General features: G+C 40.9%; 1 protein-coding gene across 1 annotated transcript in view; it reads left to right on the top strand.

Annotated features, from left to right (window-relative positions):
• The window catches only part of LOC118357564 (dnaJ homolog subfamily C member 7-like), a 48,404-nt gene that overhangs the window by 13,212 nt on the left and 10,747 nt on the right, over nt 1-24,445 (top strand). The window contains exons 2-11 of the mRNA XM_052478353.1: nt 1,037-1,125; nt 1,422-1,546; nt 3,295-3,408; nt 11,555-11,635; nt 11,746-11,864; nt 14,778-14,931; nt 15,386-15,550; nt 23,171-23,262; nt 23,656-23,729; nt 23,934-24,080. Coding sequence (XP_052334313.1) covers nt 1,037-1,125; nt 1,422-1,546; nt 3,295-3,408; nt 11,555-11,635; nt 11,746-11,864; nt 14,778-14,931; nt 15,386-15,550; nt 23,171-23,262; nt 23,656-23,729; nt 23,934-24,080 — 1,160 coding nt within the window. The remainder of the gene's footprint in view (nt 1-1,036; nt 1,126-1,421; nt 1,547-3,294; nt 3,409-11,554; nt 11,636-11,745; nt 11,865-14,777; nt 14,932-15,385; nt 15,551-23,170; nt 23,263-23,655; nt 23,730-23,933; nt 24,081-24,445) is intronic.

The raw sequence follows: 24,445 nt of genomic DNA, 5'->3' as shown, positions 1-24,445 counted from the left end.
TCCCAATGGAAACTAGTTCAAATCTATTTCTATGTAAAGAGATGTACGTTTCTGGATTATGCAACATGCTGCCTTGTTGACAACTTGACCGAGTGGCGTATATTACTGTTAGATTTGAGAAGGACGTTCCTCCTTCACCGCTTTTGCCCTTTCACGTCACGGGCCATAGATGGGTGCACCGTGGCTCAGGTTAATAAAACTCTCTCATTGGTTTTCTTACCCTGTAAACAGTCTATGAACAAGGTATAGCAGCAATCCATGCTTTGGTTTAGTTTCCCATGCAGTGGCTGGCACGGTTGCATTTGTCACAAATCTCATTTCAAGTCGTGACTATTAGCATTTCTTTCGCATCATGTTCAAATCAGCTGTAAGTGACTGAGCGTAACAATCCATTTTTAGGTGCTTTTGGATAATTTGGACAGGATGTGCGGAAAGTGCTAACAAATTTGTGCCACAAATTTTAAAATGTTAGCATTTGGAAACAGTGCCATGCAAACCAAAGCATGTATTGCTTGTCCATAAACTCAGGGGCACAACTTTAAATTGGGACGGAGGGGACAGTTGCTAAATTGCCGCTATAGCCAATCGAGTAGACTACACATCCCCTAGTAGTAGGCCTATGTCTTAATGATAGATTTATTTATTCCCCTTCCTTCATTGGTTTTGCTCCAGTGCCTTCTATGTCCTCACACTGGGCCAGTTGTTTCTGTTTGTTCCATTCAGGTAAACATGCCAAGTGTGCTTTCCCATTTGGTACACTGAGCCAATTCATTTGCATAGGTCAACGTGTGTTTGTTACTAAGACGAGATCCCCTGGCTGCTATGCACAAATAGATTGCCTCTGAATATTTTAGCTGACATCACAATCAAAATACCAACTAGCAAGTAAAGAGGATTTGTCAATAGATTTCCCCCTGCTTAACTGGCTTAAGCGTAATTGTATATCAGTTACTGCTGAATTGTAGTTAACATACTGATAATTTTTTTGGTGGATAGCCTGAATGCTCCATTTGTTTCTTTCTTTGTTTTCTCTCAGGGAGGCTGAGGGCTTCAAAGATCAAGGAAATGCTTTCTACGTCAAGAAGGATTATTCTGAGGCATTTAACTACTACACAAAGGCCATTGGTGAGAATGCAACCCTAGCTTTGAACCCTAGTTTAGTAACAACATGCTAGGCCATAGCGTAGAGGGCAACTGTGTAGGGACATTTTTTGAAGGATTCTCAAATTATATATTTCTTATTTAACTGGCTCGTTAGAGCCAATTCTCATTGACGACCAGTTTGAAAATTCAGCGAATACTATTTTATTTCAGTTTCCAGACATGCTGATATGTTTCTCTGGAATTATAGACTGTTGTTTCAAGGTGATTGATTACAGGTGTGACTCTTGAGAATATGGTTCCCTTTTTGTTTTTGTCAGATGCATGTCCTAAAAACGCCAGTTACTATGGAAACCGGGCGGCCACTCTCATGATGCTGTGCCGCTTCCGAGAGGCCCTGGTGGACTCCCAACGGGCCGTGCGGCTGGACGACTGTTTCATGAAGGTCAGAGTTCAGCCTGCTTGCTTCCGTGGTGTCATTGTAGAATTGGGAGTCGAGCATAGGGTTGTTGCGATACCAGTATTACAATACCACATTTTCGAACTCTTGAGTCCTATATATATATATTTTATTTATTATTAGCTGTATATTGGAAAATTAACATAATTTTGACTTTTTCCATTTAGAACTGTTTTCCTCAAGAAATGGAGACTGCGTCATGTTTTGTTTCCTTGACATGATACTGCTGAGTATCACAATTAAAGCCCTACTAATAAATCTGTTTGCCGATATTATTGGCCGACATGGTCTTTTCGCAAATATATTTGTAAAACGACGATATTGTTTATACATTAATTAACAAATCCACTAATCTGAGCATAATCTATCATTTTTCCAGGTTTGCCCTGAGATGGCTCTCTAGTGTCATACAAGACTCACTGAACATCATTCTGTAGCCAGCAGATCGCAAAGGGTTTATTGACCGCATTTGAAAAAGTAATTAATCAAAGTAAATCAAACTGGCTATGTACACTTCACCGACGCAAAGTTCTCACTTTGCTAACGTTAGCTAGCAATTTTTTTTTTAGCTAGCATGCCTGGCAGTCTGTGCTGCTAATGACAGGACTGGTGGCGAATGTTATACAATAACACTGGTTGCAGTTATTGTCTGTGCCCGTCATTCAAGCCATGTGCTGATATTGTGATTGGAATGTTACTAGCTAGAACTAGTAGTGACTCATGAGTGCGGCAAGCATTATCTATCCAATACATTTTGTATGGAATAACATTGCTTGTGAACTAAAGTGCTGCAATGATTTGAGACTTAGGCTTTGGTTAAAGTTCAGTACAAATGCTTTAAAATTTTGATGATAGCTTAGACTTTCGAGAAGAGCGACGACTATCTGGTGATTCGGATATAACGTTGTCATCTCGCTGCCTGTTCTTAAAGCGGCAGTACAACATAACAAGTGCAATTTCATATTTACATTGACACTACGTTTATTAATTCAGCCAGGGCATCTACCTACTGTACACCGCATATTGTCCCTCCCATAGGGATCCTATTAAAAATTCACATTTTTTTTATAGTATTCTAATTACATTTAGCAGATGATTCAGAGCAACTTACAGTTAGTTCATTCATCTTTAAGATAGCTAGGTGGGACCATATATCTGTCATAGTAAGTACATTAAGTACATTTTTCCTCAAAGTATCTCAGCAAAGGCAGTGCTATAGTAGGGGGGTGGGCAAGTCAAGTGTGAGTGTTAGTTCATGATGTTCCCTCCCCTGGCTTTTTTATGTGTGCTTTGTATTTGGCTTTGCAACTTCCCGAGGACAACTTAAGTTAAATCAGTTTTGCATAGGCCTACAAAAAAATTATATAATTGTTCACACCTTATCTATGTCTAGTAAGAATTTGTACTTATTCATCATGCAAACTATGAAATGTTAATGTAAGATTTGTTGCAAAATTTTTAGAATTAATTTAAAGTTGTCGTTTGGAGCAGATTTTCTTTTTGCACAACTACTTTTCAGTTCAGCAAAATATTAAAAACAATTTTTGGGCACATATGTTGTTAATTGGCACATTTTTCAACCTCTTAAACTGGTATTGGATCCAGAAATCCGATATCAGTTGGGCTCTAATCACGATGCTGGTATCGTGAGAACCCTATGTGGAGCACACCAAACCTTTGTCCTCGTCCAGCAGCTTTAACCAGGAAGTATCTTTCCACCCACTGCACCATAGGGCCATCTGCGAGAGGGCAAGTGTCACTTGTCTCTGGGCAACGCCATGGCAGCCAGCCGCTGCTTTCAGAAGGTCCTGGAACTGGAGCCCAGCAACAGCCAGGCGCAGCAGGAGGTGGGTCCAAGTGACCTTGATTACTTTAAATGATCTAGGATTATTAGACAAATACTTATACATGCATACCAAGATCTTCCCTCTTGTTTTCCCATTGAACATTTACCTTCACTTGACCTACTTAAAAAATAATTGTGTTAAAGGCCAAGTGCTGTCAATGTGATTTTTCTGTTTTTATATATATTTCCACACCGAGGTTGGAGTAATACTGTGAAATTACGAACATTATGATAATGCCTTTTTATTGTAAGAGCTGTTTGGAAAAAAACGCCTGAAAATTCAGCCTGTTTTGGTGGAATGGAGTTTTGGCCTACCTGGTGACATCACCAGCTGGTCAATTTGTTAATAGTAGGGCTGTGGATTTTGAGTGTCATGGATTTTGGATTATGATAATTGGCCAGACAAATAAATGTAGTCACTGTAATATAATTGTTTTGACATACAGTTGAAGTCAGAAGTTTACATACACCTTAGCCAAATACATTTAAACTCAGTTTTTCACAATTCCTGACATTTAATCCTAGTAAATATTCAGTTAGTTAGGATCCCAACTTTATTTTAAGAATGTGAAATGTCAGAATAATAGTAGAGAGAATGATTTATTTCAGCTTTGAATTCTTTCATCACATTCCCAGTGGGTCAGAAGTTTACATACACGCAATTAGTATTTGGTAGCATTGCCTTTTAAATTGTTTAACTTGGGTCAAACGTTTTGGGAAGCATTCCACAAGCTTCCCACAATATGTTGGGTGAATTTTGGCCCATTCCTCCTGACAGAGCTGGTGTAACTGAGTCCGTTTTGTAGGCCTACTTGCTCGCGCACGCGTTTTCAGTTCTGCCCACAAATGTTCTATAGGATTGAGTTCGGGGCTTTGTGATGGCCACTCCAATACCTTGACTTTGTTGTCCTTAAGCCATTTTGCCACAACTTTGGAAGTATGCTTGCGGTCATTTTCCATTTGGAACACCCATTTGCAACCAAGCTTTAACCTATGTGCTGAGATAATGCTTCAATATATCAACATAATTGACCTTCCTGATGATAGCATCTATTTTGTGAGGTGCACCAGTCCCTCCTGCAGCAAAGCACCCCCACAACATGATGCTGCCACCTCCTTGATTCACGGTTGGGATGGTGTTCTTCGGCTTCCAAGCATCCCCCTTTTTCCTCCAAACATAAGTTGTCATTATTGCCAAACAGTTCTATTTTTGTTTCATCAGATCAGAGGACATTTCTCCAAAAAGTACGATCTTTGTCCCCATCTACAGTTGCAAACCGTAGTCTGGCTTTTTTATGACAGTTTTGGAGCAGTGTCTTCTTCCTTGCTGATCGGCCTTACAGGTTATGTCGATATAGGACTTGTTTTACTGTGGATATAAATCATTTGTACCCGTTTCCTCCAGCATCTTCACGCGGTCCTTTGCTGCTCATCTGGGATTGACTTGCACTTTTCGCACCTAAGTACGTTCATCTCTAGGAGACAAAACGCGTCTCCTTCCTGAGTGGTATGATGGCTGCGTGGTCCCATGGTGTTTATACTTTTCTACAATTTTCTACAATTTCTTTCCTGATGTCTTTTGTCATGCAAAAAGTAGATGTCCTAACCGACTTGTGGTGACAGGAAAATAACCTCACACTCAACGTCAACAAAACAAAGGAGATGATTGTGGACTTCAGGAAACAGCAGAGGGAGCACCTCCCTATCCTCATTGATGGGACGGTAGTGAAGAGGGTAGTAAGTTTTAAGTTCCTCGGCGTACACATCACGGACAAACCAAATTGGTTCACCCACACAGACAGCGTTGTGAAGAACCTCAGGAGGCTGAAGAAATTTGGCTTGTCACCAAAAGCACTCACAAACTTCTACAGATGCACAATCGAGAGCATCCTGTCGGGCTGTATCACCGCCTGGTACGGCAACTGCTCCGCCCACAACCGTAAGGCTCTCCAGAGGGTAGTGAGGTCTGCACAACGCATCACCGGGGGCAAACTACCTGCCTTCTAGGACACCTACACCACCCGAAGGCCATAAAGATCATCAAGGACAACAACCACCCGAGCAACTGCCTGTTCACCCCGCTATCATCCAGAAGGCGAGGTCAGTACAGGTGCATCAAAGCAGGGACCGAGAGACTGAAAAACAGCTTCTATCTCAAGGCCATCAGACTGTTAAACGGCCACCACTAACATTGAGTTGCTGCTGCCAACATACTGACTCAACTCCAGCCACTTTAATAATGGAAATTGATGTAAAATATATCATTAGCCACTTTAAACAATGCTACTTAATATAATGTTTACATACCCTACATTACTCATCTCATATGTATATACTGTACTCAATACCATCTACTGCAGCTTGCCTATGCTGTTCTGTACCATCACTCATTCATATCTTTATGTACATATTCTTTATCCCTTTACACTTGTGTGTGTATAAGGTAGTAGTTTTGGAATTGTTAGGTTAGATTACTCGTTGGTTATTACTGCATTGTCGGAACTAGAAGCACAAGCATTTCGCTACACTCGCATTAACATCTGCTAACCATGTGTATGTGACAAATAAATTTGATTTGAAAATCGTGGTGAATCCTGCCAACAACGCAAACTGACAGAGTAAAACTTAGATGGCTAGTGAAGCTCAATCCAAGTTTACTCACGCACTGGGTCACACAGCTGTATAAGACAAATACATATTTACACAAACACATTTATACCTTCCTGCTATGCTGAGTCTCCTTACACATCTGGACAGCCAATAAATCTATGTTGCTAGACAGGACTTTAGTGATGTCTGTTCTTTCTCACTTCATCTGACCTGACCTCGCCCAAAGTCCTCATGGCTGTCCTGTTGAATTGAACCAGACTGTGGCCCTTCTCTCCATAGGATACCTCATATCTAACTTTAACTTGTTCTGACAGAATGTTAACTTTCTGCGTTCCCCTTTCTCACTCAGTACATTTTCATACCCTCAGTTGTAATATGATAACATAATTAAAGATATAAGTCAGAGGCCTGTACCCATCACAGTCAAAAGGCTATATAGCCTATTATTGAACATGCAACTGATAATGAAGCAGCTAATAAAAACAATTTTCAAACGTTTGCTAAAATGCAATTCGAGGGGGAAACGCTTCTAAATAGTGCACCTAATGCGAGCGGTTCCATATGTGACGGAGATGAAAATCTGTTAGATTAGAAAGAGGGGGAATCTAATAGCTAGAACTAGGGTGGATTGCTAATATGACTAGGATTGTGCATTTGGCTTTTGGACAACGAAATAATGTTGATATGAAAACGAATAGAACAGGAGAGAAATGCTGGTTAATGGCACGAAGTCTATAAAGAATATTGCCTCGACATTTCTATGGTTGGATTGTGGCTAGACTACTTTGATGCAAGCTAATCCATTCCTCATTATTTAAAGTAAAGCAAAACGTAAATTTTTCAGACAATTGTAAAGTGGTGGGTAACGTGCTGCCTACCGTTGATTTATAGCCTATGCACTCAAATTGCAAATGGGATGTTACAAGTTGAGATTGAGAAATAATAGTAGCCTTTTTTATCGTGGCCATCAAAGTTTAACGCGTTATTGCATTTTAGAATTGTTATTTGTTGCTCGATGACTGGGCTTTTAAAAGCACACATTTCACTCCAGTGCCAGGACAGCTCTCGCGCTGTCTGACAGGTGATAGGTCATTCCACTTCATAAACTGGGCTCTGTATGTTGTGAGTGTGGTAAATAACACATTTTACCTAGAGACCGATAAGCATCACTAGTACCAATATGTGCTGTAATTTGTTGATTCAATTAACTGTCATTACAAAAAATGACATTCCATTGCATGAACCACATCAGTTAACATCATTTGAATGAACATTATACATTACCATGGAAGTTATTGCATCACAATTCCAGGCAGCCATTGCGAGTGTATCCATGAGTTTAAAAGTCAAATTGCCACACAAATGCCCCGCCATCTCCTCTTCTGTTTGTTCCCCCCCAGAATAAAAAAAACACCGTACCAGTCAAAGCTTTGGACACACTTACTCATGCAAGGGTTTTTATTTTTTACTATTTTCTACATTGTAGGATAATAGTAAAGGAGTAAAAACTATGAAATAACACATGAGGAATCATGTAGTAACCAAAAAAGTGTTAAACAGATCTAAAATATATTTGACATTTGAGATTCTTCAAAGTAGCCACCCTTTGCCTTGAGGACAGCTTTGCACACTCTTGGCATTCTCTCAACCAGCTTCATGAGGTAGTCACTTGGAATGCATTTCAATTAACACGTGTGCCTTGTTAAAAGTTAATTTGTGGAATTTCTTTACTTAATTAGAGGTCGACTGATTTGTGTATTTTCAACAACGATACCTATTATTGGAGGACCAAAAAAAGCTGATACTGATTAATCGGACGATTTATACAGTGGGGCAAAAAAGTATTTAGTCAGCCAACATTTGTGCATGTTCTCCCACTTAAAAAGATGAGAGAGACCTGTAATTTTCATCATAGGTACACTTCAATTATGACAGACAAAATTAGGGAAAACAATCCAGAATCACATTGTAGGATTTTTTTATGAATTTATTTGCAAATTATGGTGGAAAATAAGTATTTGGTCACCTACAAACAAGCAAGATTTCTGGCTCTCACAGACTTGGTCAACGGAGTGGCTTTGTAAGAAGCATTTCAAGGTCCTGGCGTGGCCTAGCCACTCTCCAGATCTCAACCCAACAGAAAATATTTGGAGTGAGTTGAAAGTCTGTTGCCCAGCAACAGCCCCAAAATATCACTGCTGTAGAGGAGATCTGCATGGAGGAATGGGCCAAAATACCAGCAACAGAAACCTTGTGAAGACTTACAGAAAACATTTGACCTCTGTCATTGCCAACAAAGGGTATATAACAAAGTATTGAGAAACTTTTGTTATTGACCAAATACTTATTTTCCACCATAATTTGCAAATAAATTCATTCAAAATCCTACAATGTGATTTTCTGGAGAAAGAAAATCTCATTTTGTTTGTCATAGTTGAAGTGTACCTATGATGAAAATTACAGGCCTCATCTTTTTAAGTGGGACAACTTGCACAATTGGTGGCTGACTAAATACTTTTTTGCCCCACTGTATATATATATTTATTTATTTGTAATAATGACAATTACAACAATACTGAATGAACACCTTTATTTTAACTTAATATAATACATCAATAAAATCAATTTAGCCTCAAATAAATAATGAAACATGTTCAATTTGGTTTAAATAATGCAAAAACAAAGTGTTGGAGAAGAAAATAAAAGTGCAATATGTGCCATGTAAAAAAGCTAACGTTTAAATTCCTTGCTCAGAACATGAGAACATATGACAGCTGGTGGTTCCTTTTAACATGAGTCTTCAATATTCCCAGGTAGGAAGTTTTAGGTTGTAGTTATTATAGGACTATTTCTCTCTATACCATTTATATTTCATATACCTTTGAATATTGGATGTTCTAATAGGTACTTTAGTATTGCCAGCCTAATCTCGGGAGTTGATAGGCTTGAAGTAAACAGTGCAATGCTTTTACGCATTGTGAAGAGCTGCTGGCAAATGCAGTAAAGTGCTGTCTGAATGAATGCTTACAAGCCTGCTGCTGCCTACCACTGCTCAGACTGCTCTATCAAATCATAGACTTAATTATAATATAATAACACACAGAAATACGAGACTTAGGTCATTAATATGGTAAAATCCGGAAACTATCATTTCGAAAATAAAACATTCTTTCAGTGAAATACAGAACCGTTCCGTATTTTATCTGATGGGTGGCATCCACAAGTCTAAATTACATTGCACAACCTTCAATGTTATGTCATAATTACTTAAAATTCTGGCAAATTAGTAAGCAACGAGCCAGGCGGCCCAAACTGTTGCATATACCCTGACTCTGCTTACTATGAACGCAAGAGAAGTGACACAATTTCTCTAGTTTAATATTGCCTGCTAACAGGAATTTCTTTAAACTAAATATGCAGGTTTAAAAATATATACTTCTGTGTATTGATTTTAAGAAAGGCGTTGATGTTTATGGATAGGTATGGTAGATGGGACATTAGGACATTCGTGCAACGATTGTGCTGTTTTCGGAAATGCGCTTGTTAAATCACCCGTTTGGCGAAGTAATCTGATTCAATGATAAATTAACAGGCACCGCATCAATTATATGCAACATAGGACAAGCTAGATAAACTTGTAATATCATCTACCATGTGTAGTTAACTAGTGATTGTTAAGATTGATCGTTTTTTATAAGATATGTTTAATGCTAGCTAGCACCTTATCTTGGCTCCTTGCTCCACTCGCATAGCAGGTAGTCAGCCTGCCACGCAGTCTCCCCGTGGAGTTCAATGTAATCGGCCATGATCGGTGTCCAAAAATGTAGATTACCGATTTGTTATCACTTGAAATCGGCCCTAATTAATCGGCCATTCCGATTAATCGGTCGACCTCTATCCTCAATGCTTTTGAGCTAATCAGTTGTGACAAGGTGGGGTGGTATACAGAAACTGGCCCTGTTTGGTAAAAGACCAAGTCCATATTATGGCAAGACAGCTCAAATAAGCAAAGAGAAATGACTGTCCATCATTACTTTAAGAAATAAAGGTCAGTTAATCCAGAAAATGTAAAGAACTTTTAAGGTTTCTTCAAGTGCAGTCATAAAAACCATCAAGCGCTATGATGAAACGGGCTCTCTTGAGGATCGCCACAGGAAAGGAAGACCCAGAGTGACCTGCAGAGGATACGTTCATTTGAGTTACCAACCTCAGAAATTGCAGCCCAAATAAATCCTTCAGAGTTCAAGTAACAGACACCATCTCAACGTCAAGAAACATGAGCAATAGACATTAGACTGGTGGAAATCTGTCCTTTGGTGTGATGAGTACAAATTTACTACTGTACCTTTTTGAGATGCAGAGTAGGTCAACACTACACACATGTGTAGTTCCCACCGTGAAGCATGGAGGAGATTGTGTGTGGGTGCTTTGCTGTTGACCCAGTCTGTGATTTATTTAGAGAATTCAAAGCACGCTTAACCAGCATGGCTACAACAGCAATACACCATCCCATCCGGTTTGCTCTAAGTTCCACTATCATTTGTTTTTCAACAGCACAATGACCCAACACACCTCCAGACATTGTAAGGGCCATTTGACCAAGAAGGAGAGTGATGGAGTGCTGCATCAGATGACCTGGCTTCCACAATCGCCCGACCTCAACCCAATTGAGATGGTTTGGGATGAGTTGGACCGCAGAGTGAAGGAAAAGCAGCCAACAAGTGCTCAGCATATGTGGGAACTCCTTCAAGACTGTTGGAAAAGCATTCCAGGTGAAGCTTGTTGAGAGAATGCCAATAGTGTGCAAAGCTGTCAAGGCAAAGGGTGGCTACTTTGAAGAATCTATATATTTTGATTCGTTTAACACTATTTTTTTTTGGTTACTACATGATTCCATATGTGTCATTTCATAGTTGTGATTTTTTTTGTCATTATTCTACAATGTAGAACATAGTAAAAAGGAAGACAAACCCTTGAATGAGTAGGTGTCCAAACTTTTCACTGGTACTTTATATTCTATATAGCGTGTGATTTAAAAAAAAAAATGTTTTTATTTTTTCAGGTTATTTTAGTTTCATGACTGTCTTTATCCATAAATGTTGGTTAAGCTTTTTTCTGCCGCATGTGTTGCACTAATGTATTTTCTGTCAAGGAAAACTAGTTGCACGCTACTCTATTGAAGCTAAAACTACACTGTTGACGTTCAATTTCAGATTCCTGAACTCGTAACGTGACCCCTATACTTAATTGTTACCCAAAAATGATTTGATTTTGAGATAAGAACTGTTGCATTGGACCTTTTAAAGTTTCTGCAAGTGCGTTATCTTTTGATTGTTGTATTCGCCATCTTTCAGTTATCTTTTTGGTTACGCATTGCACAACTCTGACTTGCATGTAAATCATGTCAATGGGAACTGTACGAGACGTTGTGCATGTTTTTCTCAATTATTCAGCCTCCTATTCTTATCATACTCTGTGTAGAAATTTCTATCACAGTGTGATTTTGATGTGCTTTGTTTTTTCTTTGTGCCTTGCAGCACAAAAATGCCACAGCAGTACTGGAGTACGAACGAATGGCAGAACTTGACTTCGAAAAAAGAGGGATTTCAGAAAGGCATGTTACCCCATTCAACCCTACACACACACACACACACACACACCTATTGACACACAGACATTGGCAGTCAACCCAGTTGTGAGATGGTAGCTGTTGTCTTCTCTGCTGCAGGTGGTGTATTCTATGGACAAGGCCCTGGGATTGGCGTCCACCTGTCATCGCTTCAAAATCCTCAAGGCTGAGTGTTTGGCCCTACTGGGTCGCTACCTAGAAGCCCAGTCTGTGGCCAGGTACAAACCAATCAGGGACTAAAGCGGGGAAGAAAGGAGTGGAAGTTAGGAGCATTATCCAACCAAGCTCTTTACCAGGACATTTGTTTCATATTTGAAAGTCAGGTTTTATATATGTGGTGCTATATATACTACATACAGTGCCTTGCAAAAGTATTCATCCCCCTATTCCTATTTTGTAGCATTACATCCTGAAATTTAAATATATTTTTATTTTGATTTCATCTAATGGACATACACAAAATAGTCCAAATTGATGAAGTGAAATGAAAAAAATAACTTGTTTCAAAAAATTCGAAAAAATAAAAAACGTAAAGTGGTGTGTACATATGTATTCACCCCCTTTGCTATGAATCCCCTAAATAAGATCTGGTGCAACCAATTACCTTCAGAAGTCACATTGTTAGTTAAATAAAGTCCACTTGTGTGCAATCTGTGTCACATGATCTCAGTATATATACACCTGAAAGGTCCCAGAATCTGCAGCACCACTAAGCAAGCGGCACCATGACGACCAAGGAGCTCTCCAAATAGGTGAAGTACAGATCAGGGTTGGGTTATAAAAAATATCAAATGTTGAACATCCCACAGAGCACCATTAAATCCATTATTAAAACATGTAAAGAATATGGCACCACAACAAACCTGCCAAGAGAGGGCCGCTCACCAAAGCTCATGGATGAGGCAAGGAGGGCATTCATCAGAAAAGCAACAGAGACCAAATAGAACCCTGAAGGAGCTGCAAAGCTCCATATGGAAGGAAGAAAGTACTCTGGTCAGATGAGACTAAAATTGAGCATTTTCCTTGATGGTCAAAAAGCTATGTCTGGCGCAAACCTAACACCTCTCATCACCCTGAGAACACCATTCCCACAGTGAAGCATGGTGGTGGCAGCATGTTGTGGGGATGTTTTTCATCGGCAGGGACTGGGAAACTGGTCACAATTGAAGGAATGGTGGATGGCGCTAAATACAGGGAAATTCTTGAGAAACCTGTTGGTCTTCCAGAGATTTGAGACTGGGACGGAATTCACCTTCCAGCAGGACAATGACCCTAAGCATACTGGTAAAGCAACACTCGAGTGGTTTAAGGGGAAACATTTGGAATGGTCTAGTCAAAGCCCAGACCTCAATCCAATTGAGAATCTGTATACCAGCGGAACCCATCCAACTTGACGGAGCTGGAGCAGTTCTGCCTTGAAGAATGCGCAAAAATCGCAGTGGCTAGAAGTGCCAAGCTTATAGAGACATCGCAGGAGACTTGCAGCTGTTATTGCTGCAAAAGGTGTCTCTACAAAGTAGTCTTTTGGGGGGTGAATGCATGCATGCTCAATGCATGAATGCATGCTCAAGTTTGTTTGTTTCACAATAACGTTTTTGTACTTCAAAGTGGTAGGCATGTTGTGTAAATCAAATGATACAGACCTCCAAAAAAATCTATTTTCATTCCAGGTTGTAACGTAACAAAATAAGAAAAATGCCAAGGGGGGTGAATACTTTTGCGAGTCACTGTGTATATATACAAAAATATGTGGACAAGCTCACAGAACGGAACTGCCGATTGCATGTCTCGTTAAAATTAATTTTTTGAAGTATCTGTCACCAACAGATGCATATCTGTATTCCCAGTTATATGAAATCCATAGATTAGGACCTAATGAATTCATTTAAATTACGCTTCAGCGGTCCCGTACAGTGCATTCTGAGGGTGTTCAGACCACTTGACTTTTTCCACATTTTGTTACACTAGTCTTATTCTAAAATGGATTAGCTACCTTGTGCTTTTGTGCTTAGGGTTGTTGTACTGTTGGAAGGTGTACCTTCGCCCAGTCTGAGGTTCTGAGCACTCTGGAGCAGGTTTTCATCAAGGATCTTTCTGTACTTTGCTCTGTTCATCTTTGCCTTGGTCCTGACTAGTCTCCCAGTCCCTGCCGCTGAAAAACATCCCCACAACATGATGCTGCCACGATCATGCTTCACTGTAGGGATGGTTCCAGGTTTCCTCCAGGCGTGATTTCTTGGTTTCACCAGGGTCTGACAGTCTTTAGGTGCTTTTTGGCAAACTCATAGCGGGCTGTCATGTGTATTTTACTGAGAGCTGGCTTCCGTCTGGCAACTCTATCATAAAGGTCTAATTGCTGGAGTGCTGCAGAGATGGCTGTCTTTCTGGAATGTTTTCCCATCTCCACAGAGGAACTCTAGACCTCTGTCAGAGTGACCATGTTCTTGGTCACCTCCCTGACCAAGGACATTCTCCCCTAATTGCTCAGTTTTACCGGGTGGCAGAGAAGAATGGGAGAAGCTCCCCAAATACAGGTGTGCCAAGCTTTTTATTTTATTTTAATGTAACCTTTATTTAACGAAGTCAGTTAAGAACCAAGCTTGTAGTGTCATACCCTTTGTAGTGTCAGACTCTAGGCTGTAATCGCTGCCAAAGGTGCTTCAACAAAGTACTGAGTGAAGGGTCTGAATACTTATGTAAATGTGATAATTCAGTTTTTAGTTTATGAATTTGCGAAAATTGATAACCTGTTTTGTTTTGGTATTGTATGTAGATTGAAGAAGGGAAACAACTATTTAAGCAATTTTAGAATATGGCTGTAAAGTAACAAAATGTGGAAAAAGTCAAGTGGTCTGAATACTTTTGGTCATGTATTTTGTTTTCTTCAGCTGTAATAGGATGTTTAATTTTTCACGGGTTATAAACTTTTCAACTGTCGAATTTGACTTCAGCCCTTATTTTTTTTTATACAACTTTTGTTTACGAACGTGTTCAATTTAATTTTCAAAACCCCAGGAACATCGCCATTTTGACGAGGCTTCTTTTGCCCTTGTTTTTAATGTTTGCTCCAGTTATAGGGGAATATCAAAGTCCGATTCTTTGTCTTATGAATCTTGTCTTTTCTCTCCCAGCGATATATTGAGGATGGACTCGACTAACGGAGACGCTCTGTACGTGCGAGGCCTGTGTCTGTACTACGAGGACTGCATCGACAAAGCTGTGCAGTTCTTTGTGCAAGCACTGCGCATGGCCCCAGACCACGAGAAGTCTCGGCTAGCTTGCAGAGTGAGTCACTCAACTTGCGCCTGTACTTATTTTAAAATGTTGAAATGATTTACTCATGTAGGGTAGTTTTATGTCATTGGATAGTGTACAGGGAGAGGTCTGTAGCTAGGCCTACCTCTTACTGGCTATAAAGAGTCAAATGTTGGTATTGTGACAACACTACTTGATCAATAGCGGGTGGTGCAGTGGTCTAAGGCACGGCATTTCAGTGCAAGAGGCGTCACTGCAGTCCCTGGTTTGAATCCAGGCTGTATCACATCCGGCCGTGATTGGGAGTCCCATAGGCCGGCGCACAATTGGTCCAGGTTTGGCCGGGGTTGATCGTCAAATAAGAATTTGTTCTGAACTGACTTGCCTAGTTAAATAAAGGTTACACATCAGTACTGTAGCCTGTGAATTGAGTTCTACTGCATCTGACGTACTGATTCAATGTGGTTAATATCTATCTAATCAGAATGCCAAAGCTTTGAAAGCCAAGAAGGAGGAGGGAAACAAAGTGTTCAAGAACAGCAACTTTGAGGCAGCCTACCGGCTCTACTCGGAGGCCCTGGCGATAGACCCCAACAACATCAAAACCAACGCCAAGCTCTACTGCAACAGAGGCACCGTCGGGGCTAAGGTGAGAACCTCAACTGGAATGCTCTAGAACAAGGTAGAGTTCAGGAACAAATGTGCAAAAACATTGCAGAATTAAGTGCTCATATTGGGTAAGTTCAGGTAGTACCTCATCTCAAAAGTGTTCCCAATTTATGGAATCCTAGACAGGACTGAGAAAGTACTTTTGTAAAAATCTTGAATGTACATAATGGCCAGACCTTAAAATAATACTACAAATGAAAAAGGAACCCAGATGTCACATGGGGTAAAAATCTGAAGCACCACCAGAGAGGAAGTGCAGTGGTCAGGAAGACGGAGCAAGATGAAACTGGGCCGACATTCTGCTAATTTTCTGAGAGAAACATCCAATATCAATTCAGTTTTCTGTTCCCAAAACTAGAATCTGTTACAAACTATAGTTGGAGCAGCCTTAAGGGCAGTACGAAGCAGGAAGCCGCAGTATCCAGTGTAAAATTGTGTCCAGTTTATTCAGTTAAGTGGTTCCATGTGAAAATATAATATGGCAGAATATTTACAATCAGTGTCTTCGGTAAGTATTCAGACCCCTTGAATTTTTCCACATTTTGTTACGTTACAGCCTTAATCTGAAATAGATTAAATAAAAAATCCTCAATACCCCATAATGATAAAGTGAAAACAGTTTTTTTGAAATTTGTGCACATTTATGAAATATAAAAAACGGATACCTTATTTACTTTAAGTATTCAGTCCCTTTGCTATGAGACTCGAAATTGAGGTCATTTGCATCTGTTTCCATTGATCATCCTAATGTTTCTACAACTTGATTGGAGTCCACCTGTGGTAAATTCAATTGATTGGACATGATTTGGAAAGGCACATACCTGTCTATATAAGGTCCAGTTTATGTCAGAGCAAACACCAAGCCATGAGGTCAAGGAATTGTCCGTAGAGCTCCGAGACAGGATTTTGTCGAGGCACAGATCTGGGGAAGGGTACCTAAACATTTCTGCAGCATTGAATGCCCCAAGAACACAGTGGCCTCCATCATTCTTAAATGGAAGAGGTTTATAACCACCAAGCCTCTTCCTAGAGCTGGCTGCCCAGCCAAACTGAGCAATCGGGGGAAAGGTGCCTTTGTCAGGGAGGTGACCAAGAATTTAATGGTCACTCTGACAGAGTTCCAGAAAGACAACCATCTCTGCAGCACTGCCCCAATCAGGCCTTTATGGTAGAGTGGACAGACGGAAGCCTCTCCTCAGTAAAAGGCACATGACAGCCCACTTGAAGTTTGCACCTAAAGACTCATGAGAAACAAGATTCTCTGGTCTGATGAAACCATGCCAAGCGTCACGTCTGGAGGAAACCTGGCACCATCCCTACGATGAAGCATGGTGGTGGCAGCATCATGCTTTAGGGATGTTTTTCAGCGGCAGGGACTGGGAGACTTGTCATGATCGAGGGAAAGATGAACGGAGCGAAGTACAGAGATCCTTGATGAAAACCTTCTGAGCACTCGGGACATCAGACTGGGGCGAAGGCTCACCTTCCAACAAGACAACGACCCTAAGCACACAGCCAAGACAAAGGAGGATTTGGCTTCGGGACAAGTCACTGAATGTCCTTGAGTTGCCCTGCCAGAGCCCGGACTTGAACCCAATCTAACATTTCTGAAACTGAAAATAGCTATGCAGCAATGCTCCCCATCCAACCTGACAGAGCTTGAGAGGATCTGCAGTGAGGAATGGGAGAAACTCCCCAAATACAGGTGCACCAAGCTTGTAGCGTCCTACCCAAGAAGATAATACATGAATGATGTTTTACGTTTTAGATGTTGGAATTCAGTTTAATTCGTGAAACAAATTGATACGATTTGATGCATTAACATGTTGCTTAAACATAATAATTTTCCATTTTAAATTAAGATCTGCTGCTGATGGAGCTCATGACCTGGGCAACTCTAAGTTGGATCTGTCTGAGCTCACTTTTCTATTGTGTGTGTCAGTGGGGAGTTTAGCATGTAAATCTTGGTGGGGGGGGAATGAAAAGATGCTTGCCAGCAAAGCCACTACACTAAATGAAACAATACATGAATTGCACTATACCGGTGACAAATGGTTCCCACAAACTGTTCGGGCCTACATAAAGCTGTCCCAACAGCAGAGCTTTCTTTTCAGCACCATTGAGTGAATCCTTACCACTAATACACCTGGTTATCAGCGGAGCCTTGTCTGGCAGCGAAACAGTTCATTCAGCCTCGTTTAATCCTTTTAAAAAAATCATGGCTGATATGTATGGCTGACTTGTGTGCAAATTGTGTCATCAAAGTCTGGCATTACCTGGATTTATGGTGCTTTCAAGACAACTGGGAACAAAGTCGAATCATGGCGCCAGTGATCTTCTGGTTGGAGCTCTAGAAAGAGGCCAGAGTTCCCGACTTCTAGTCACAGCTAGTTTTTATCACAGTTCCCAGTTGTCTTGAACCCATTGAACTCTGAGATTTCCCAGTTCCGAGTTTCCAGTTGTTTTGAACGTGGCAGAAGTCATGCTGGATTGACAGCATGGCCAATGTATTGTTTATCCTTTTTAAGCTTGGAAAAGAGACCCTTTGGACCACAGACCCACTGTTGCCAGATAATTTAATGTTAATTTCTCTAAGCAACCTCAGATAATTTGGCAGTACGTCCAACTCGCCTCAGAACCGCATACCACCTGTAACCACACCAGCCCATGACTTCCACATCTGGTTCTTCACCTGCGGGATCATCTGAGACCAGCCACTTGAACAGCTGATGAAACTGAAGCTTATTTCGATCTCTAATAAAGGCCTTTGGGGGGAGAAACTCATTCTGATTGGCTGGTTCTGGCTCTCAAGTGGGTGGGCCTATGCTGTCTCAGGCCCACCCATGGCTTCGCCCCTGCCCAGTCATGTGAAATCCATAGAGTAGGGCCTAATTTATTTATTTTAATTGACTGATTTCCTTAATATAAACTTAGTAAATCTTAAATTGTTACATGTTGTGTAAATTGGTTTTGTTCAGTGTAGCTATGACAGTCAATTAATAAACATTGCATTTGTAAGGTTTTCAGACCCCTTGACTTTTTCCACATTTTGTTACATTACAGCCTTATTCTAAAATTGATTTTGTTTTTAATTAATCATCAATCTGCACGCAATATCTCCGAATGACAAAGCAAAAAAAATCTTGAACACAATTTTGCTAATGTATAAAAAATGTCAAATGTAAATCACATTTACATAATAATTCAGACCCTGTACTCAGTACTTTGTTGAAGCGCCTATTACAGCCTCAAGTCTTCTTGGGTATGATGCTACAAGCTTGGCACAGCTGTATTTGGGGAGTTTCTCCCTTCTCTGCAGATCCTCTCAAGCTCTGTCAGCTATGCAGTGACGCTCCCCATCCAACCTATTTTCAGGTCTCCAGAGATATTCGATGGGTTCAAATCTGGGCTCTGGCTGGGCCACTCAAGGACATTCAGACACTTGTCACGAAGCCACTCCTGCATTGTCTTGGCTGTGTGCTTGGGGTCTTTGTCCTGTTGGGAGGTGAACCTTCGCCCCAGTCTGAGAACCAGCTCAGGACTTCATCAAGTGATCTCTCTGCGCTTCGTTCATCTTTCCCTTGACTAGTCTCCCAGTACCTGCCGCTGAAAAACATCCCACAGCATTAGGCTGCCACCACCATGCTTCACCGTAGGGATGGTGCCAGGTTTCCTCCAGTCTTGACGCTTGGCATTCATCACAGCAGATAATCTTGTTTCTCATGGTCTGAGAGTCCTTTAGGTGCCTTTTGGCAAACTCCAAGCAGTCTGTCATGTGCCTTTTTACTGAGAAGTGGCTTCTGTCTGGCCACTCTAACATAAAGGCCTAATTGGTAGAGTGCTGCAGAGATGGTTGTCCTTCTGGAAGGTTCTCCCATCTCCACAGAGGAAGTCTGGAGCTCTGTCATAGTGACCATTGGATTCTTGGTCACCTCCCTGACCATGGCCCTTCTCCCCTAATTGCTCAGTTTGGCCAAGCTGCCAGCTCTCGGAAGAGGCTTGGTGGTTCCAAACTTCTATTTACTGTGTTCTTGGGGACCTTCAATGCTGCAGACATTTTTTTGGGTACCGTTCCCCAGATTTGTGCCTCGACAAAATCCTGTCTGTGTTCTACGGACAATTGATTAGACCCCATGGCCTGTTTTTTTTTTTCTGACATGCACTGACAACTCTTTATATAGACAGGTGTGCCTTTCCAAATCATGTCCAATCAATTTAATTTACCACAGGTGAACTCCAATCAAGTTGTAGAAACAACTCAAGGATGATCAATGGAAACAGGATGCACCTGAGCTCAATTTTGAGTCTCATAGCAAAGGGTCTGAATACTTATGTAAATAAGGTATTTCTGTTTTTGTAATAAATTTGAAAAACATTCTAAAAACCTGTTTTCGCTTCGTCATTATGGGGTATTGTGTGTAGATGTTTTTTTTATTTAATCCATTAGAATATGGCTGTAATGTAACAATGTGGAAAAAGTCAAGGGGTCTGAATACTTTCCAAATGCACTGTATAGCACAACTTTGGATTTCACCATCTAAAAGTTTTTCCGTAGTGATCTAATCCTCTCGCTTCGGCCATGCAGTGTGCCTCGCAAAAGTGATTGATGTCCTCGTTTTGAAATGATTGCCTTATCTCTAAATGAACCATATGCACCAGGGCTTATCAATTGGCGGCCCGCGGGTCACATCCGGCCTGTTTATCGATTGGGGGAAAAAATATATATATTTTTAATTTTTTAGAAAAGTTTTGATCAATTCTGTACATTGTTTAAAAAATATCAAAAATGATCCCCGTAAATTTCTGATGTCTAGTGCCAAAACTGTTCAGATGCAGACTTTGTCACAGATTGAGAGATGAGTGCTTCATCCAATATCACGCAGACAGCTCCCAAAATGTTGGTATAACGTTTGGTGTTATATATATATATATTTTTTTTAATAAGATCATCTTTGAGATCCAACAATCACCAAAATATATATACAGTGGGTCAAAAAAGTATTGTCAGCCACCAATTGTGCAAGTTCTCCCACTTAAAAAGATGAGAGGCCTGTAATTTTCATCATAGGTACACTTCAACTATGACAGACAAAATGATGAAAAGAATTCCAGAAAATCACATTGTAGGATTTTGAATGAATTTATTTTCAAATTATGGTGGAAAATAACTATTTGGTCAATAACAAAAGTTTATCTCAATACTTTGTTATATATCCTTTGTTAGCAATGACAGAGGTCAAACGTTTTCTGTAAGTCTTCAAGGTTTTCACACACTGTTGCTGGTATTTTGACCCATTCCTCCATGCAGATCTCGTCGAGAGCAGTGATGTTTTGGGGCTGTTGCTGGGCAACACGGACTTTCAACTCCCTCCAAAGATTTTCTATGGGGTTGAGATTTGGAGACTGGCTAGGCCACTCCAGGACCTTGAAATGCTTCTTACGAATCCACTCCATTGTTGCCCGGGCTGTGTGTTTGGGATCATTGTCATGCTGAAAGACCCAGCCACGTTTCATCTTCAATGCCCTTGTTGATGGAAGGAGGTTTTCACTCAAAATCTCACGATACATGGCCCCTTTCATTCTTTCCTTTACACGGATCAGTCGTCCTGGTCCCTTTGCAGAAAAACAGCCCCAAAGCATGATGTTTCCACCCCCATGCTTCACAGTAGGTATGGTGTTCTTTGGATGCAACTCAGCATTCTTTGTCCTCCAAACACGGCGAGTTGAGTTTTTACCGAAAAGTTATATTTTGGTTTCATCTGACCATATGACATTCTCCCAATCTTCTTCTGGATCATCCAAATGCTCTCTAGCAAACTTCAGACGGGCCTGGACATGTATTGGCTTAAGCAGGGGGACACGTCTGGCACTGCAGGATTTGAGTCCCTGGCGGCGTAGTGTGTTACTGATGGTAGTCTTTGTTACTTTGGTCCCAGCTCTCTGCAGGTCATTCACTTGGTCCCCCCCGTGTGGTTCTGGGATTTTTGCTCACCGTTCTTGTGATCATTTTGACCCCACGGGGTGAGATCTTGCATGGAGCCCCAGATCGAGGGAGATCATCAGTGGTCTTGTATGTCTTCCATTTTCTAATAATTGCTCCCACAGTTGATTTCTTCAAACCAAGCTGGTTACCTATTGCAGATTCAGTCTTCCCAGCCTGGTGCAGGTCTGCAATTTTGTTTCTGGTGTCCTTTGACAGCTCTTTGGTCTTGGACATAGTGGAGTTTGGAGTGTGACTGTTTGAGGTTGTGGACAGGTGTCTTTTATACTGATAACAAGTTCAAACAGGTGCCATTAATACAGGTAACGAGTGGAGGACAGAGGAGCCTCTTAAAGAAGTTACAAGTCCGTGAGAGCCAGAAATCTTGCTTGTTTGTAGGTGACCAAATACTTATTTATTTTTTAACAGGCATCTTCATTATAGCCACTTTTACATATTCCGTCCAAATAGACATCTCAAAGAAGGCGTAATACTTTCAGAAACTTTTTTTTATAATACTGGTTTTGTTGACCAGTATTATAAACAGGCTGCAACACGTATTCCTTATGGAGCTGCACACTGCCCACTCTCCCGCTACACATGGACATGTGAACAATGACCGACATGGAGGTCCAAGATGCACAAATTACAAACATAGGAAGCATTTAATATATGGAAATAAACAAGCTTTTTTTCTAATCAGTGTAACGAGTGTTCATGTGCATCTGAACATTGCATCCACTTGGAGGATTGCAAAAGGATAAATTACTGAAACTGAATGGGCTCCTGAGTGGCTCAGCGATCTAAGGCACTGCATCTCAGTACAGGAGGCATCAGTACAGTCCCTGTACTGAATCCAGGCTGATCACATCTGGCCGTGATTGGGAGTCCCATAGGGCGGCGCACAATTGGCCCAGTGTTGTCCGGGTTTGGCCAGGGTAGGTCGTCATTGTAAATAAGAATTTGTTCTTAACTGAGTTGCCTAAAGGTTCAATAAAAAAATACATGAATAAAAAGTGCCATTGTGCAACTTGACCTAACATTTCAATACATGATTAGCTTTGCACAAAGTTAATACTCGTGATATTTGTGAAAGAAGTACAACAATATATACATTTAGGATAAATTCATTACTTACAAAAAAGGGAAAACATGAATGCGCCAAACCATTTATAAGGGGAATTAAATAATGTGCGGTCATGACGAGAGCGGCCGAGTCCGCTTCATCACACGAACAGAGCGCACGTTTCTTAGAATTTAACCTTTGCCAAGTTGTAAAAAATTACATTGTTTAGGAGTGCAAAGACAAATTCAAGTTCCTGCTCACACGAACTTCAGAGAATAGGCCTTCCCTAACAGAAATATGTAAATACATGCTAAAATGCGCCAATAGGATCTCACCAGCTCCTGCTTCGCTCAGCCTAACTCCCTCCTTGCTTGTTCTGCCCAATGGGTCTCCCAACTCCCATTTGAAAAAGGCCCATCTTGGGGTTAGTTAAAAGTACATTTGATAATACTTTATGTATGTTAGCAATCCAAGCTAGATTCTGGAAGTTGAGTTCCTAATTGTTTGAAACGCATGCCATCTGTTCATTTGTGTCTTTACTTCCTCTCCTTCAGCTGAATAAACCTGATCAAGCAATTGAAGATTGCACAAGTGCAATAAAGTTGGATGACACATATATCAAGGCCTATTTGAGACGAGCCCAGTGGTAAGCTATGAAAAGTACTTATAACAAGTGGCTCAGACTTGGAGCGATAATCAGCGATCAAGTCATTGAGATCTCCCATGGTGGGTGTTTCATGCAAACACCTTAGATGACGGCAGTTTTGTTGTTAGCCAAGGCTTGCTAGCAAGAACTACCCTCTCCTGATTGGCTGTGGCGTGGTTGCCGAAATGTGCTTAATATTGAGACATTTCAATTCTGGTCGCTAACTCTCCCGTCACCGACCGTTAAGTCGCTGTGTCTCTCCTCTTGTTTCCCCCTTCCATTGAAAATGACTGATCGCTGGTAGCTAGGCTGCTGAATATCGCTTCCAAGAGACTCTTTGCCTCTTGACTCTGAGACAGTGAGACACTTAACTCTGCTTTTTTCCCCCTGCAGTTATATGGACATCGAACAGTATGAAGAAGCTGTACGGGACTATGAAAAGGTCTACCAGACAGAGAAGACTAAAGGTATGTTGGTATTGCAACCATAGTTTACTTGATGGTCACCAGTGGAAAAATAATGGCAGAGGTTGAACAGTACTCGTTTTCTTTCTTGAAATTTTCTTGATGGTGGTGATTGATTACATTATTGCATTTGTTCATTCGGGTGAAATTGTTTTGTTAAATTATCTCTGTCTTTCCCTCTCTCTATTTCCCTTTCCCTCTGTATAGAACACAAGCATCTCTTGAAGACGGCTCAGTTGGAACTGAAAAAGAGCAAGCGGAAAGATTACTACAAGGTTCTGGGGGTGGGAAAGAATGCCACAGAAGATGAGATTAAGAAGGCCTATCGGAAACGGGCCCTTATGCACCACCCAGGTACACCAACATACACAGGCAACACCATTGAGGAGTAAGACTGACCAGTGTTCAAATAATATTTATATTCTTTCCGTTACTCCAGGCAGGCTCAATGAAACATCAACGTTTTTGAAAGAAAACCAACACTATAGAATAGATACTTTATTGTCAATTGGTTAGAATGGAAATTTGTCTTTTGCCTTTCCCAACACCCCCATATATAGACTCCCACATTGAGAGGCACAGGGTCAGCTGCAGTGCAGCGCCCCTGGATGGAGAGCAATTGTGCCTTGCTTAAGGGCATAATTGCAGGGGGTGATATAAGGGATCAGAGAGCAGCCTTTCCCATTTTCATTTTTGTTTCTCTGGGAAATACCAGCTGC

The sequence above is a fragment of the Oncorhynchus keta genome, chromosome 24, assembly GCF_023373465.1.
Source record: "Oncorhynchus keta strain PuntledgeMale-10-30-2019 chromosome 24, Oket_V2, whole genome shotgun sequence".
NCBI classification, from domain to species: Eukaryota; Metazoa; Chordata; class Actinopteri; order Salmoniformes; family Salmonidae; genus Oncorhynchus; species Oncorhynchus keta.
The sequence above is the reverse complement of the archived record's forward strand: the minus strand, read 5'-3'. Positions and strand labels throughout refer to the sequence as shown.